This window comes from Astyanax mexicanus, chromosome 16 (genome assembly GCF_023375975.1).
Source record: "Astyanax mexicanus isolate ESR-SI-001 chromosome 16, AstMex3_surface, whole genome shotgun sequence".
NCBI classification, from domain to species: domain Eukaryota; kingdom Metazoa; phylum Chordata; class Actinopteri; order Characiformes; family Acestrorhamphidae; genus Astyanax; species Astyanax mexicanus.
The window spans coordinates 23,754,405-23,769,576 of NC_064423.1; the positions used below are offsets into that span (position 1 = coordinate 23,754,405).

The 15,172-nt window shown below is 35.0% G+C and overlaps 2 protein-coding genes across 8 annotated transcripts; both read left to right on the forward strand.

Annotated features, from left to right (window-relative positions):
* The first annotated feature begins 297 nt into the window (after positions 1 to 297).
* On the forward strand, positions 298 to 5,083 carry LOC125782236 (cytochrome b-c1 complex subunit 10-like). The gene is made up of 3 exons (XM_049465696.1): positions 298 to 629; positions 3,272 to 3,428; positions 4,953 to 5,083. Exons 1-2 carry the CDS (start codon positions 571 to 573, stop codon positions 3,390 to 3,392), a joined length of 180 nt encoding a protein of 59 aa, XP_049321653.1. The 5' UTR covers positions 298 to 570; the 3' UTR covers positions 3,393 to 3,428; positions 4,953 to 5,083.
* A 970-nt stretch (positions 5,084 to 6,053) lies between these two features.
* mbd3b (methyl-CpG binding domain protein 3b) lies at positions 6,054 to 13,837 on the forward strand. Of its 7 annotated transcripts, none has more exons than XM_049465691.1 (8): positions 6,054 to 6,192; positions 8,628 to 8,696; positions 10,059 to 10,218; positions 10,544 to 10,681; positions 10,793 to 10,883; positions 11,008 to 11,185; positions 12,017 to 12,169; positions 12,578 to 13,837. In XM_049465691.1, exons 1-7 carry the CDS (start codon positions 6,179 to 6,181, stop codon positions 12,162 to 12,164), a joined length of 798 nt encoding a protein of 265 aa, XP_049321648.1. In that variant the 5' UTR covers positions 6,054 to 6,178; the 3' UTR covers positions 12,165 to 12,169; positions 12,578 to 13,837. The 7 variants fall into 7 exon arrangements, with proteins under 7 accessions (XP_049321648.1, XP_049321651.1, XP_049321649.1 ...); XM_049465692.1 differs by lacking the exon at positions 6,054 to 6,192 and adding an exon at positions 8,090 to 8,234; XM_049465689.1 differs by lacking the exon at positions 6,054 to 6,192 and adding an exon at positions 8,092 to 8,330.
* Positions 13,838 to 15,172: the final 1,335 nt, after the last annotated feature.

The following is a 15,172-nucleotide window of genomic DNA, read 5'->3' on the forward strand; positions in this document are numbered from 1 at the left end:
ATGGTTTAAGAGGATATTTTATCATACAGTCAGGTAGGAGACTCAACCAGAACTATCATTTTATATATATATAACATTTTAACGGCCAATTGTAGAGCATTTCTAGTTAACTTTGTGTGCTTAGCTACTTTGATTACTACAATACAGACTAAAAACCAGACTAATAAATCTCAATAATAAGACTGAACAACAATGCAATATTTACAGCCTATAGTCTGTATTCTGAATGATTTAGTTAAATATAATAGGGGTCAGTGTGGGTAGGTCATAGCAGGTCAGTATCTGTTAGGTGGTAATTTTGATTAAAAAAAAACAGCTAACTATCAAACACTGCTGAGAGGAAGACTGAAGAGGGTAGAGAAGTTGCAGGGATGTTGTTTAATGAATCCTGTGCGTTATTTGAGGTTTTTGGACCCAGTTCTCGGTGTTTAACTCCAGTGGTTTTAAGGTTAGACTGCTGTATTTTCTGACCGGCGGCTCCTCGGACACATAGCGGGGCTTTAGAGGTGTTTAGTCGTGTTTAGCTCGGGTCCGTGTTTTGACTGGAAGGAGGAACAGCCTGAGACCAACATGCTGAAGATTCTCTCCAGACTGGTTGGACCAAAATACACCTCTGTCGCTAAAGCGTGGTAAGTCAGCCTCGCTCTAAATCCAGCTGTATTTATGATGTTTTATAAATAAGTTATATAAGAATAAGAGCCTTAGTTAGCTAGGATAACTCTGTGTGTGTGTCAGGTTGTTGTTGCGCAGTGTGTTATTGGCTAGGTGATCACTGAGATTTAGCTAAATGATAATAAATACCTATATGAGTACGGTCTTTAACTGTAGTTTATAACTACTGCTGCTATTATCTAACTGTAGTTGCAGTAAAATAGTTATATGCTGTTTGTGTGGCTCGATTTCTTTAGCTAGTTATAATCTTTGGTCTGTAAACACAGAGCAAAACTTCACATACTGATTGAGGAGTGCCATCTGGCGGTTAAATGAAAAAAAAAATTACACTACACATTTTCTTTACTGATTCCCCTTCAAATACAACATTTGCAGTTCACTTACTTAACTTTTTTTTAGACCTAAATTATGTTCCAGTGATGGAAAAATATAATCTAAGAATGCTTCTTTCGGCCTGTAATGCACACAAAGAAAATCCAATTCAACTTTTTTTTTAATTCGTAAACATGATCAAAAGTGTTCTAAATCACAAATAATTTGTAAAAACGAGCTTGTATTACTTTGTCTAATTTGTTCTGAGTTGATGATTTATTTATTTTTTCCAGTGCAGTGGGCGGGGCTAAGGTACTGTTTCATTGGCTGGTTTATTTGGTTTCGATTACAACAGGTCTCAATTAGTGTTCTGTGCAACGAAACAATTTACCAGAAACTACATGATGTTCATTGTAATTGATGCAGGGTCTGAAAGGGTTAACCATACTTTAAAGCTTTACAAGCAACTGTCAGAGTACTATCCAAGTCCCACGCCTATATATCGTTTATTTTAAATAGATAGATAGATAGATAGATAGATAGATAGATAGACTTTTTTTTAACCCTATAGGGGAAATCACGTATGGCAACACCCAGTAACTTTAAAGAACAATAAAATAGTATAAAGAACTCTAAATATTTATATAGAAATATATGAATAATCTTAACAAAATAAAATATTATAGATAAATAAATGTTCATTATTACAGGGACTAAGCAAATGCACAGGGAATGAATATGAATATGAAAATGAAAGAAGTGTAATGTCTATCAGCTGCTCAGTTTGTTTGTGCTCAAGTTATGTTTAACCATTTTAAACAGTTTATGAACTGTTGTGGCTCTTTATGTATTTATTATATATACAGTACAAGTCAAAGTTTTGGACACACCTTCTTACACCTAATTGACTAATTTTTAAAATATTTTTTTCTTTACTTAGCTGAGGAGTTCTTGCCATAATATACATTAGAATATTACCTAAATAGGGCTATTCACTGTATAGCAACTCTACCTCTTCACAACACAACTGATGCTCTCAAAGACATTAAGATAAGGAAATTTAAGTAATTATGTCTTGACAAATTCAGCGATAGCTGTGTTTGCAGTGCTGTTTATACAGGCTATTTTATACAGGTACTGTCATTTCCTTTTTAATCTCTCTATTTTTTTTTTTAATACCTGGTACACTCTCACTCTTATTAAGAGTTGTCTTGCGTCTCTTGTCTCATGTACGTCTATACCTGTGACCTTGTTGTATTGTACATTTAGTGTGTCTCATTCTTTTATTATTAATAATTTTATTTTGCTGTACTTGTTGTAACTTTGGGAAGGAGATTAACGTAATTTCAATCCTCTGTGTGTCCTGTTCATATGCAGTATTGCCTTAAACTAAAATCCATTCGGGGTTTCTCTGCCTCATAAAACTGACTGAGAAAATGCCAAGGTGTATAAAGTTCTTATCTAATTAAGAGGTGCTACTTTGAAAAATCTAAATTATTTTCTTTACTAAATAATGCCATATTTTTCTTTATAGTTTGCAGAATACAATGCAGAACATTTTAAAACAATACAAAACTCTGAATTTAAGGTGTGTCCAAACTTTTGACTTGGACTGTATGCTAAAATGATATAAAGTGCATCCCTTAAACGTTTGTTTGTTTGTTTGTTTTGTAACTGGTTTTATAATTATACATTTCAGTGCCCCATCCAAGTGAACCTGACCAGCTCATCAAAGTGCCTGTTTACTTAATCTGGTGTTTGAGTAAGACGTGTGAAAATAAAGATATTGGAAAAATCTGGCTTTATTTTATCTTGTTGTGTACAGACAGCACATGCATGTGTCTCACTTGATTAAAGCACATTAATCAAAAACACAAAGATAATCACTGAATCACGAGTTATGAGGTTTCTCCACCAGGAGGCATTATTAGCTCTCAGGTAGGTTTGAGTGTATTATCCAATTTACATCAACAAAACATGATTGCAGTTATTAACAGTTTGAATAATCATATTAAATAAAACATACTATTAAGTGTGTTTTGCTACAGCATGTTTAGTTGTTTTTTATTTTTATTTTTTTACACTCATGGTTTGTGTTTCAGCTGATATTTCTCTTGAGAGAAAAATGTAAAAGACACAAAAGGACATTATGCTTTGGTTAGAACTAATTAGAAGAACTGTGTTGTATCACAACAATGTCTGTTTTAGGTTACAGTATTGTAAGTAATACAGGATAATTTACCATTTTTTCCGTGGTCTTAATGTTCTTCTCCCTCCTCTCTGTAAGGGTTCCCACTCTACTTGGCTGGGGCGCTGCAGGTGCTGTGGCTGTCGTTCATTTCACTGATTGGCGCCTCATTCTGGATTATGTGCCGTACATCAATGGCAAATTCAAAAAAGAAGAGTAGTGTCATTAAACAGCATGGGAATGTGATTATGGAGAGGTTGGTGTGTATTACACTAAGGTCTCACATGCTTTCCCTTCGGTTCCCATAGACAGATTTTGTAAAACAAAGTTCTGGCCTTTTATATCAACAAGTTTAGAAGCAACAAGCATCAGGAACTGACTGTTAATCAACATCCTCATGACTTGTGTATTCATATAGACTTATCATTATGTTATATTGTCCTAAGATCCCTAGATGGTGGTGCAAAAATTGGTCAGTGTTCTGAACATCAAAATTAGCATTATGCACCCACGCTCCTCTATACCTTTTTTTAATAGATTGCCCAGTTCCATAATTGAACACAAAATCTTTGTATTTGGGCTGGAGAATACTATATCCATTTCTTCCCAAAAAAAAAAAAGATATGAAATACTGATTTGTCCAAACACATTTCACGTTTCCACTGTATGAATGTCCACCCCGGAACTGGTGATCAGGGGTGTTTAGTTTAGGCTTGTGTCTTTGCTCTTTACATACCAAAAAAATCTTAAATTGTTTAATAATATTATCCAGTTAAGAGGGTGAAATATACAAATCCCTTTCAATATTTTTTGTGGAACATTGTTTTAAAACATTTCAATAATTTTCTTACACATTTTTTTTCAAAATTGCCTCAACTTTGTTTGGAATGCGTTGCAGAATTAATGTATATTCATAAATGGAATTAATCTAATTTGGTGCTGTAATTTTTCATGCAACAGAATCAAAAACACTATGATTGAACCTCAAGATTACGAGTAATCGAGCTCTATATGAATTAAATTATTTAAATTACAAATGTATCTTTACATGATCGTATTATTTCGTATTATTCAGTTTACTAATTGCAGTGTTAAATTGTTGTAGCACTAATTAATTAATTCAGTGCTAAATGTGAAGTAGTTTGCTAATTATATTTACATTGTAGGTCTCTAGTTAAAGTAGTTAATTTTTACTGGAACTGCACCATGTCTGTAGCTTGCATGACAATTTTTTAATAAACCTAAATATGTATTATAACCTTTTTTTTTCTTTTTTACGTATGCTTTGTAAGGGAGAACAGGGCACATCCCAATATATTATTTCTGTTACAAGTGATTGGAGGGGCTAGTTGCAGGCAGTTGTTAAAAGGCTGTTAAATGAATGAACAGTTGCTTCAATACAACCCTGTGTTGTTTGAGCAAGAATATCTTTTCTGCCTAAATACAAGAAAATACATAATTTATCAAAAACCCAATTAGAAAACATACTGTGCCAAATTGTTTAACAGTATTTGATAGTGCTGCATTTTTCATTTAATGCAGAACAGCATTCATTGATTAATTAAATTAAATTATATCTAGGGTAAATCATGAGAAAAACCTGATCAAAATGTCTTGGTTATGTAATAGAAAAACAAAAGGGTGACCAAAAGCATGTTTTACTACAAAGCTCTTTTGAACTGTATAGTCCATGTTAGGTTGTGCCCTGCTCTTCATATTCTGATTTGTGCTGTTTGAGTTTGGCTGTCAGGGCCAATGAATTGCCTGTCTGTTTGCACAGGGCTGCGACCTGAGAATGGCCTGTGGGATGGAGAGTGGAATACAGTGCCCTGGCACAGTCTGTCTGAACCTGTAAAATGAACAATGTATATTTCTGTTTGTTAAGATGAATAAATGTGTTTACCCATTGCATGTTATAAAGCTTGATCATTTTTGGAAGTACTAAGATCAGAGGGGGATATTTATATTGCCTGGACTTTAATTCAGTGAGAGAACACTGCACTTTGGGATCATTTTCGGATCTGCTATGCCTGAAAACTGTATATGATCAATACAGATATAAATGTAAACCTTTACATTCTGAAATTCATTTACTGTTCATTCATTCATTCATTTTTCTGTTTTTTTTTTGTTTGTTTCACATGATATGTGATAGGTCAAATCAGGTTAGTGTAACTATGGAAACCTGTATACCAAGAAATCTGTGGTTATAAAAGAGACACAGTATGGAACCCCATTTCTGCCACCTAAAAAACAGCACATATTTTTTTCCTCATTACGTAAATTGCTATTTTATTATTTGAGTCATTATTTGAGATACTATGTTATTATTTTGATGCTATTTTGAGAAACTAAGTTGTTATTTTAAGAAACCAAGTTATTATTTTGAGATACTATATATTTTAAGATACTGTTATTTTGAGATACTAAGTTATTATTTTGAAATGCTATCTGCTTTGAGATACTAAGTCATTTTGAGATACCAAGTTATTTTGAAATACTATCTATTTTTGAGTTGTTATATTTTGAAATGCTATCTATTTTGAGAAACTATTAATTTTGAGAAACTAAGTCATTTTAAGAAACTTAAGTTATTTTGAGATGCTGTCTATTTTAAGATACTGTTATTTTGAGATACTAAGTCATTATTTTAAGAAACTAAGTTATTTTGAGATGCTAAGTTATATATTTTTTAAATACTAAAATATTATTATATGTTGTTTTTTGTAAAAAAACAAAAAAAAACATCTTCCACTAACCACTTATGTTCCTAAAATAATGAGACAGAAAATTACTTAATAATGAGGAAAACTACTGTAGGTTATATGTTTTTATTGTAAGTATAAAGGGTATGTTCTCATTGTGTTCCCTGCCTTCACAGAGAGCCCCATTCCCCCTGTAGCGCGCATTATGTCTTTCATTCTCCTGGTTGCAGGGGGAGGGGAGTGAAAGTGCAGAGAAGAGGGGATTTAACATTCACCAGGAGACAGCCAAACAGCATGCAAGATGGAGAAAAACGAGTAAGTAGCTCATTTAAGATCTCAAATTAAACACTCGCCTAATGGAGTCACAAAACAGCGGTTTGTTTGCGCGCTGCCAGGAGCGCATAATCCAGGTGGAGGTTTTTTTTTCAATACTTAACCGCAGCAGATCTGTTTTTTGTGCAAAAAAATCTACACAAATAAAGCTTTCCGCAGTGGAGCTTTCTCTATTCATTCGAGTAAAAGGCTAACTAGCGTTAGCAGGCTAGCTCGCCGGATCCTTTGGTCTGCACAATAGAGAATCGCTGGATAGCCACTCTTAATAAAATAACATTTAAGATGAGATTTTAAAACGAGCTAATTTACCGCTTGGTCTGTGCAATTTTGTGTTTTTAGTAGATTACCTAGCTTAGCAAAGCTAGCTGCAGCTAAATAGCAGGCATGTCATTTTTAAAAGCACCCTGTGGTACGCGGCTAATGTTAGCTAGCGTTAGCTAACTCAGCTCTGTGAAACCACTGATTTTCTTAAGGTTTTATTTAGCTAGGCTTGCTATGTAACTAGCTAACCAACTAACTAGAGCGCTAAATATTCAGTTTAGTTTATTTTTAGACTAAACCGCTGCTTTTCCGCCCCCTTTCTCAAGCAGTAGGTTAGTGTATTTATGCAGGAGAAGACTGGTAACATTAACATTTAAATATGATAAACTTTCCGTTGACGCCGATTTACCTGTTCTTATTTGATTCATACCTAATTTCACCCTCCCAGATATAACTATGATGTTATAGTACTAGGAGCGCCGATGCACCAGCTCGTGTGTAAGTGTGTGAGCGTCGGTGCTGAAGGGGTGTTTAATACGGTTTATCTGCACAGGTTTCCCGTGTCACTGTATGTGTGTTTATTTTTTTCCGAGCGGATGGATCTTTCAGCGGCCTCAGCGCCGGGCAGCGTGATACGGCTCCGGTCACGGCGGAGCGATTTGCGATTAGCGACAAAAGAAACGTGTCCACAGAGCGGCGATGAGCTCTCCGATTCAGTGCTGCTATCCGATTAATTTGAACTGCCCGTTTTAACCAGCCGATTTAGCCGGTCATTTGGTATCGGAGACTTTAGCTACAAAAGCCTTTTTTCTATAAACGTTGTTCTATTAATAAAAGAGATTGGGCTAAAAGTGTTGAAAAAATATCAGCATTAGTAAAAAGTGAAAAGACCAACATTTGTACAATCTGGTAATATTTACAGATATTTAGTTATTTTATTTTTCACATTACACTTTCCTGTATGATTTCATTGAATTAAATGTACTCTTTTCTCACACATTATATAAAGAGTTTATTTCAGGTAACTTGAATGTCTATTGCTCCATTCATCAGGAAAGTTTGACAGTGTAAAGGACAGTTTGTGTGTTCAAAATGGAGATACTTGTTTTCTATTAGACAGTAATGATTATGCTTGTCACGATAATGACATTAGTGACTTTTCCCTACAGTAAATGGACATGACCTCAATAATATCTTATTGTGTTTACTTATATTTGTTCATTTATAACATTTAACCTGTATTTTAACCAGTCATGCAATGATTACCAATGCTTTAATAACTGCGACTCCATACAGATAGTGTGGACTGCAGTAGGGGAATAAAAAAAAAATATATAATTTGAAATAAATTTGTGTTGTCTGTAAATAGGTGGAATTGCTTTTTTATGATATTCTGTTATTGTGTCAGTGGCATTTGATTCTCTTAAAATGACAGTAATTATTTCATCGCAACAATTTGGATATACGATATACCACCCACAAATAATAGTTAAAAAATAGCATGTGTGTCTTATTTAAAGTTTAATACTTTAAACAAAACAGATTCAGTCGAGTGCTGGGAATCGATTCTACCAATTCATTCAAATGAACCGACTCAAAAGAGTGATTCGTTCACGGCTCCGGCATCGCTACCACAAAGAGCTCACGTTAAAAGCAGGAGGGGGACAGAGACCGAGGTTAAAATATAATATTTTGCAAAGTTAAAGACTTGAGACCGTCGCCAGCGCGGTGGATAGAAGCGTGGATGTCATGGACAGGAAAAGGTGGGAGTGCTCGGCTCTCCCAAAGGGCTGGAAAAGGGAAGAAGTGGCCAGAAAGTCGGGTTTGTCCGCGGAGAAAAGCGATGTCTATTATTTTAGGTACTGAGCGAGCGGAGATGGTGTGCTGAGATGGCCTTACGCCATTCTGCTACAGACTCCGGTCTGGGGGGAGTGTTTCTGATATAACACTTTTATTGTGTGTTGATTGTGAATTCTCCTGCAGATCTGCATCATCTACACATTTTAAAACTCAGGCAGTGAGCCGAGGTCCTGCGACAGTATTATTTTCAGTCAGTCGTCTGAAACCGAGCATGTGGGTTTATTTACTATCCTGCTACGGGCACGATTCGGCCATGACCAGAAATAGACGAGCCTGTTTCTGTTTTCTTTCTTTAGCAGAGGTGAGGAAGAGGAGGAAGAGCAGAGGCGAGAGAGAGGGGAGGCGGGTCGGTTGTTTAGTTTGTGGTAGGCTGGTCATTTTATATGTCTAACTTCATTGTTTGCACGTCTTGCAAGCTTGAAATCAGTGGCAAGCAAACAACACCACGGCCAGACTGCATGACCTCTTCATGTGTTCAGTCACACCAAGTGTTCTGTGAAACCATGCTGTAAATTACATCATACCAGAGTCTAATGCACAGGACCTGCCTGATTGGCTACACAGGAATCTGCATGTAGCTCACAGAATAGACATGACTTTGTTTAAGATGGTGGGGGTGAGGGGCAGATTTGCCACCATGACTGTTTATTCTGTGGCGCAGTGAAGCTCAGCCACAACTGCTCACAGATACACACAGATAAACCAACTGTCCTAACAGCTGTCCTGAGCTGTGCATGTCTCATATAACCTACACATATAAATATATAAAGAAAACACAGTTCCAGAATCTAGCTAGTTGTTCCTAACAGACATTATATTGTGGTATTGTTTAATATTTTAGAAACAGCTCAACTTTTTATTAGCTAGGTAAAGTGTGTGGCAGATAATTAGATAGTTGGATCAAGTATTATTTGTTGAAAAGTCAAAATCCTCTGCCCATAGAATTAGACAGTATTACTGAAGAAAACAATTTAGTAAAAACAGCTTTATAATAATTCAGTAACTTCAAAAGTGAGTAAATATATTGGCTAGTTTTATCTGTTTCAATAAATAAATAAGCAATAATTAAAACACATTTATATGAGAATTTTAATTTCCGTTCATGTGGCTTCTGAGAATAATACTGTTAAACTATCAAACACTTGTATATTGTAGATACTATTACAAATAAGTGAGAAAATAACATGCATTATTTCATTTCATAATATTTAGTGATGCACCAAAATCTTTCTGTGGTATCAATATTTGAGTCTGAAATGTATCAAGCGTATTGTAAATAATTATTGTAAATACATATTGGTAAAACTGACACATAATGCAGCATTATCTTTTTTAATATAAGATTTCCCTATTAAGAACATTTCATACATAGCACTTACGCAGTCTCTTATTTTAATTGCAATTAATATTTAAACAGTGTCACAAAAAAAAACAAATCTTGATATTGATATCATCTTCAGAAACTGGTATTGGTGCATCACTGATGATCATTACTGACATTGTTGACACTGTCCATGCTGTCAGGTGGATGTGTGTAACTGACAGTTTGTTCTCTCACTGCTTGCCCAGTTTGGCTTGTCTAACCATGCCATGATCAGTGCATGTCATGGTTTGCTTTTTTCCATTGTTGTTATTCTGATAAAATGCTACCCCAAGCATCTCTTCTATGATGTGTCTTTGTGCCAAAATGTTTTCTTGTAAGCTTTATCCTATTTTTACTCTCCCAGTCCAACTGGAAAGAAGTTCCGGAGCAAGCCTCAATTGGCACGTTACCTTGGCAACTCCATGGATCTCAGCTCCTTTGATTTCCGCACGGGCAAGATGCTCATGAGCAAGCTGAACAAAAGCAGACAGAGACTTCGCTATGACAATAACAGTCAGACAAAGGTAGGTGGATGGACTGCTGAACTTAGGAAGTGTTGCAAAAACTTTGGCATTAACATGTTCTACACAGACCCATTTTTTTACTATACTGAACTAATTTGTACAGCAAGGAGCATATTACAGATCACTAACAGCTAAATACTAGCATGAGATAAAATTATAATTTATAATTTTTATTATAATAACTGTTGCTAAATCTAATTTTTGTACTTGTTTTACAGCAGACAACATTTTTGACCAATAAACCAAGTTGTTTATCTTTTAATTCCATGCACTTCTCCATTGTTCATTGTGTGTGTGTGTGTGTGTGTGTGTGTGTGTACAACAGGGCAAACCAGACCTAAACACATCTCTCCCAGTTCGACAAACAGCCTCCATCTTCAAGCAGCCAGTCACAAAAGTTACCAACCACCCCAGCAACAAAGTCAAAACAGACCCACAGAAGGCTGTTGACCAGCCAAGACAGGTACAGCCATCTAAATAACGTATTACATTTTAGAACACTGAATAATCAAATAATTATAAGATTTTGTTTTCGTGATTTCACCTATTCTAAACTTCTTATTCTAAACTCCAGCTGTTTTGGGAGAAGAAGCTGAGTGGCCTAAATGCTTTTGACATTGCTGAGGAGTTAGTGAAAACCATGGACCTCCCCAAAGGTTTACAAGGTATAGCAACCTCAATGCATCTTTTAAAATTATCATGCTAAATTTTATCATCTATTATTTGATTATGAATAGAACTTTATGCTGAAACCAGAATAAGCAAAGTAAAATGTCTCTCTCTGTGCAGGAGTTGGTCCTGGGTGCACAGATAAGACCCTGTTGTCTGCGATCGCCAGCGCTCTGCACACCAGTGCTGCTCCCATCACTGGACAGCTCTCTGCAGCTGTGGAGAAAAACCCTGGCGTGTGGCTAAACACAGCCCAACCCCTGTGCAAGGCTTTCATCGTCACAGACGAGGACATCAGGTACAGTCCGTGCTGTCCAGAAGTGCTTCAAGATGGGATGAGCATGGGTGTTCAAAAACACAGATATCAGAATTGACTTTAGTACATATTTTTGAAAAAACAGTGGATGTTGCGAACTGGTAGACACGTGGATTTGCAACCCAGCAACTAAATTTCTGTCTGAGACACATTTGTCTATAAGCATAAATGCTTGTGATTTTAGTAATGGAATGGAATTTTTTATGAGATATTAATTACATGATGTGACCTAGGTGTAACTAGGGTTCCTAGTATAATGTAAAGAGCATCTGCCTGATATAAAATGCATCACATATTGGAAATCTTTATATTTGAACAGGAAACCTGTCTTTTGGTATACAAATAAATGCACATATTTTATTAAACCTTGAAATGCATGTTTAGGGACATGTTGCTAATATCTCATGTTAACCAGTATGTGGGCGTATTAAAAACGGGCCATACAGTTTTTAAGGGGTAAATGTTGCTTAATTTGAGAAGCGATGAGCAACTAGATTCAAATAGATTAAATTACAAAATACAGCTCAGTGATATATTTCACTCTAACAAATTGATAAAGCATTTTACTAGCCATATTTGAGATGTACTTTCTTTTTAGGTACCGTTTTCTAACCTGGGCCTCCTTGGCAATAAACTAGTGTTATATTAGTGTTATGTAACACTGATATAACATTTCTCCCGCAATGTTTACTATTAAATTCCAGTGCAAAAAGTACATATGTGAAAGTGGCTGTATATTATATGCTGCCAGTATTATGTTTGGAGTAATAAAATCCACTCATTTTACTGTTATATTCTGCTGGCCTGTTTCAGAAAGCAGGAAGAGCTGGTGTACAACGTGAGGAAGCGGCTGGAGGAAGCTCTGATGGCTGACATGCTGGCTCATGTAGAGGAGGCATCAAGTGGTGGAGAGGCACTTAAAGAAGAGGGGAACTGTCATGATGACAAAGATGATGTATAACAAAGGTGAGTACACAAGGATGGAGTTAAATATAAAATGAACTTAAAAAAATGTTGCATGGTACCTACTTTACTTGACCTAGTACCCATTTCATCTTTCACTACCACAACTTTCCAGTCACCCAGTTATTATGTCACCTTCAGAGTGATGACACACTAACAGTGGGGACTCCTGAATAGATTGTGTTTCAGAGTCTTGGGTTTGTAGAGTGACTATTCTCTCTGGCCAACCAACATCTAAGATTTACACCTTAAACACTTAAAAAAAAAAAAAGTTGTGTAAAGTAGTGTGGGTGCCATGCAGTGGAAACATGTCATAAAACTTGTATGAATATAAATAAGCCAAAAGTAAAATGCAGAAATTTGACTGATTTTGTTACTTTAAACTGTTTTTTTTTATCATATCTTTTTTAGGGCAGTCATGTTTTGTGAACTACCTACATACAGATTTATCAACACGTTCAACCAGGACCACAATTCCCCACTCCAACAGATCAGCCTAACACCTCTACCAAGATGCTCTCGTCCTGCTCGGCAGGGCACTGATTTAAGCCCACTGTTTGGGATTTCTCTCAGACTCAGTTGGGTTTTCAGATGTTCCCGTTTTTTAAAAATGTGTTTTAAACGTTTTTACTGTCTATAAAAACAAAACATTTATAGATCCCAGATTTGAAAGTGGAGCTGTGATGTGCTCTTAGAGTGTCTGTGGAATTGATATGGAGTGATGTGACAATCACCAAGTCCTCCTATTTGAGCAGGTGTGGAAATAACTGAGGATGTCCTAGATGAGAATGAGCTAGTCCTTTTAATGATACAGTCGTCTGTGGTCATCATCCACCGACAACAAAACGATGCAGTCAGTATTGTGCAATAGCGAGCACTGCAGAGGAGTTGTTTAAAAGAAGTTGAATTTTTGAGGCTTGATGGTGCTTCATTAGTACTGTTAGATTTGATCCCTTAGGTTGATTTCATCTTAAGATATTAGGAGTTCATAATTAGCAAATTCAAAGGAGTTTGCACAATCCAGTTTGTTAATTTAACCATTATAGTATGGGTTAGGGGCAGGTTTAGCAGTCTCTAATAATTTCATTTGTTTTAAGACTAATGACGTAGCTTTTACCCATTCTAGTGTAAACAAATTCAGTGTAAAGCCCGTCTCATTTGGTAGACGTTGGAACAGGTTTAGTATTACATGTTTTTAAAAAAACAAAAATTGACATTTTATTCTGAACTGCCACAAAGGTATTTGTATTTTTATGTTTAATTAATTGTAACGTAAAACCTAAGTTCATTACTGGTTATGATGGGCACAATGGTAAAGAGATGACTAGAACGACTCTTGCCGTAAATTGTCATTCATATTTTGTCAGTTCATGGTGCTTATTGGAATGAATGATGTTCTTTTATATGCTATTCATGGGTTCTTTTATATTCTGTTCACACTTTTCTCTCTGAATCGCATTCACCAACAAACATGAAACCAGAATTTAGTATCAAAATGTGAATGGTGACTCCATATACAATGTATGAATGTTCTGTTTTGTTTTGTTAAAGCTCTTGTTGCCAGGTTAAAACTACATGTTCATGTAATCATTTAAACAGCTTGCACATCACATTGCAGGCTGTGGAGTTTACTTTGGGGTTTTACAGAGTAAAGTGTTTCTGTATGTTTAATGTGTGAACAGTTTGTTTATTGACCACGTTTTCAATTAATTGGACCATTTCATGTTGCTAAATGCCTCAGAGGACAGATTTCAAAAATAATAGTTAACAGGAACTTAAGCAAACCCTGGAGTATTGGTACACTGTTTAACTGTGCGCTGACATCTATACATATACATAAATATAACTTTAATGAAAAAGCCATCAGAAAAAAAACTCTGCATCCACACCTGAAAAATTTAGCATTAAAGCGTTTTCCTAAATTACACCTAAATGTCCCATTTTGAAAACAAGTCCTCTGGTGTAACAAAATTAAACAATAAACCTTAAAATCCAATTTCATGAAAAAACACCAACTGATAAGCACATACGTGGCAGCTATGCAAAGTAACAGGAACTCTGACATACATGAATATTTGCATTCCATTTCTAAACACTAAAACTAGTTTTTGAGCATAACGTTAACTCCCTAGGCTGTACAAACTTCATAGAAATAAATATGAACTGCAAACTGTACCTGAAACGCAAGAAATGCTAAATTAATGCTGTCGCAATTAAAAGGCAGTGTAGTGATGGAGCCAAGGGCCAACTTAGGATCAGAGTTTTAGGGGTGCCGAGCACCCTCCAAACCCAGCCCCCCTTAAAAACTGATTGTAAATTAAAAAAAAAAAATGAAATATCACAGGACACCTAAATGTGTCATATCAGAATAAATAGAATAACGTGTGGATTACTTTGATTTTTAAATATCTTTTCATCAGATAAGAACATAAATAATTAACTGTAGTTATATATATATATATATATATATATATATATATATATATATATATATATATATATATATATATATATAATTTATAATTAAATAAATAAATCAATCAGCAGTCATCCCTCGTAAATTATATATATATATATATATATATATATATATATATATATATATATATATATATATATATATATATATATATATATATATATATAATTTATAATTAAATAAATAAATAAATCAGCAGTCTTCCCTCGTCACACAAAGGCTACAATTTATGCAATTATTGTCTGACGCTTTTTACCTTAGTAAGCTAATGCCCAGAGTTTAAACTAAAGTTAATTATTGATGTTCTTATCTGATGAAAAGATATTTAAAAATCAAAGTAATCCACACGTTATTCTATTTATTCTATTGTGAACTCTTAAAACTTTATGAATATAAACTTGTTTTCTTTGCATTATTTTAGGTCTAAAAGCTCTGCAGCTTTTTTTTTTCAGGCATTTCTCATTGTCTGCGAATAAATGCTCTAAATGACAATATTTTTATTTAGAATTAGGGAGAAATGTCTGTAG

What these genes read in the sequence shown, in the direction of transcription:
- mbd3b (XM_049465689.1), top strand. Translation starts at nt 8,221, where the DNA reads ATGGACAGGAAAAGGTGGGAGTGCTCGGCTCTCCCAAAGGGCTGGAAA. An exon ending in CCTCCCCAAAGGTTTACAAG is followed by an intron (nt 10,884 to 11,007) that starts GTATAGCAACCT and finishes CTCTCTGTGCAG; the next exon opens with GAGTTGGTCCTGGGTGCACA. An exon ending in GTCACAGACGAGGACATCAG is followed by an intron (nt 11,186 to 12,016) that starts GTACAGTCCGTG and finishes GGCCTGTTTCAG; the next exon opens with AAAGCAGGAAGAGCTGGTGT.
- LOC125782236 (XM_049465696.1), top strand. Translation starts at nt 571, where the DNA reads ATGCTGAAGATTCTCTCCAGACTGGTTGGACCAAAATACACCTCTGTC. An exon ending in ACCTCTGTCGCTAAAGCGTG is followed by an intron (nt 630 to 3,271) that starts GTAAGTCAGCCT and finishes CCTCTCTGTAAG; the next exon opens with GGTTCCCACTCTACTTGGCT.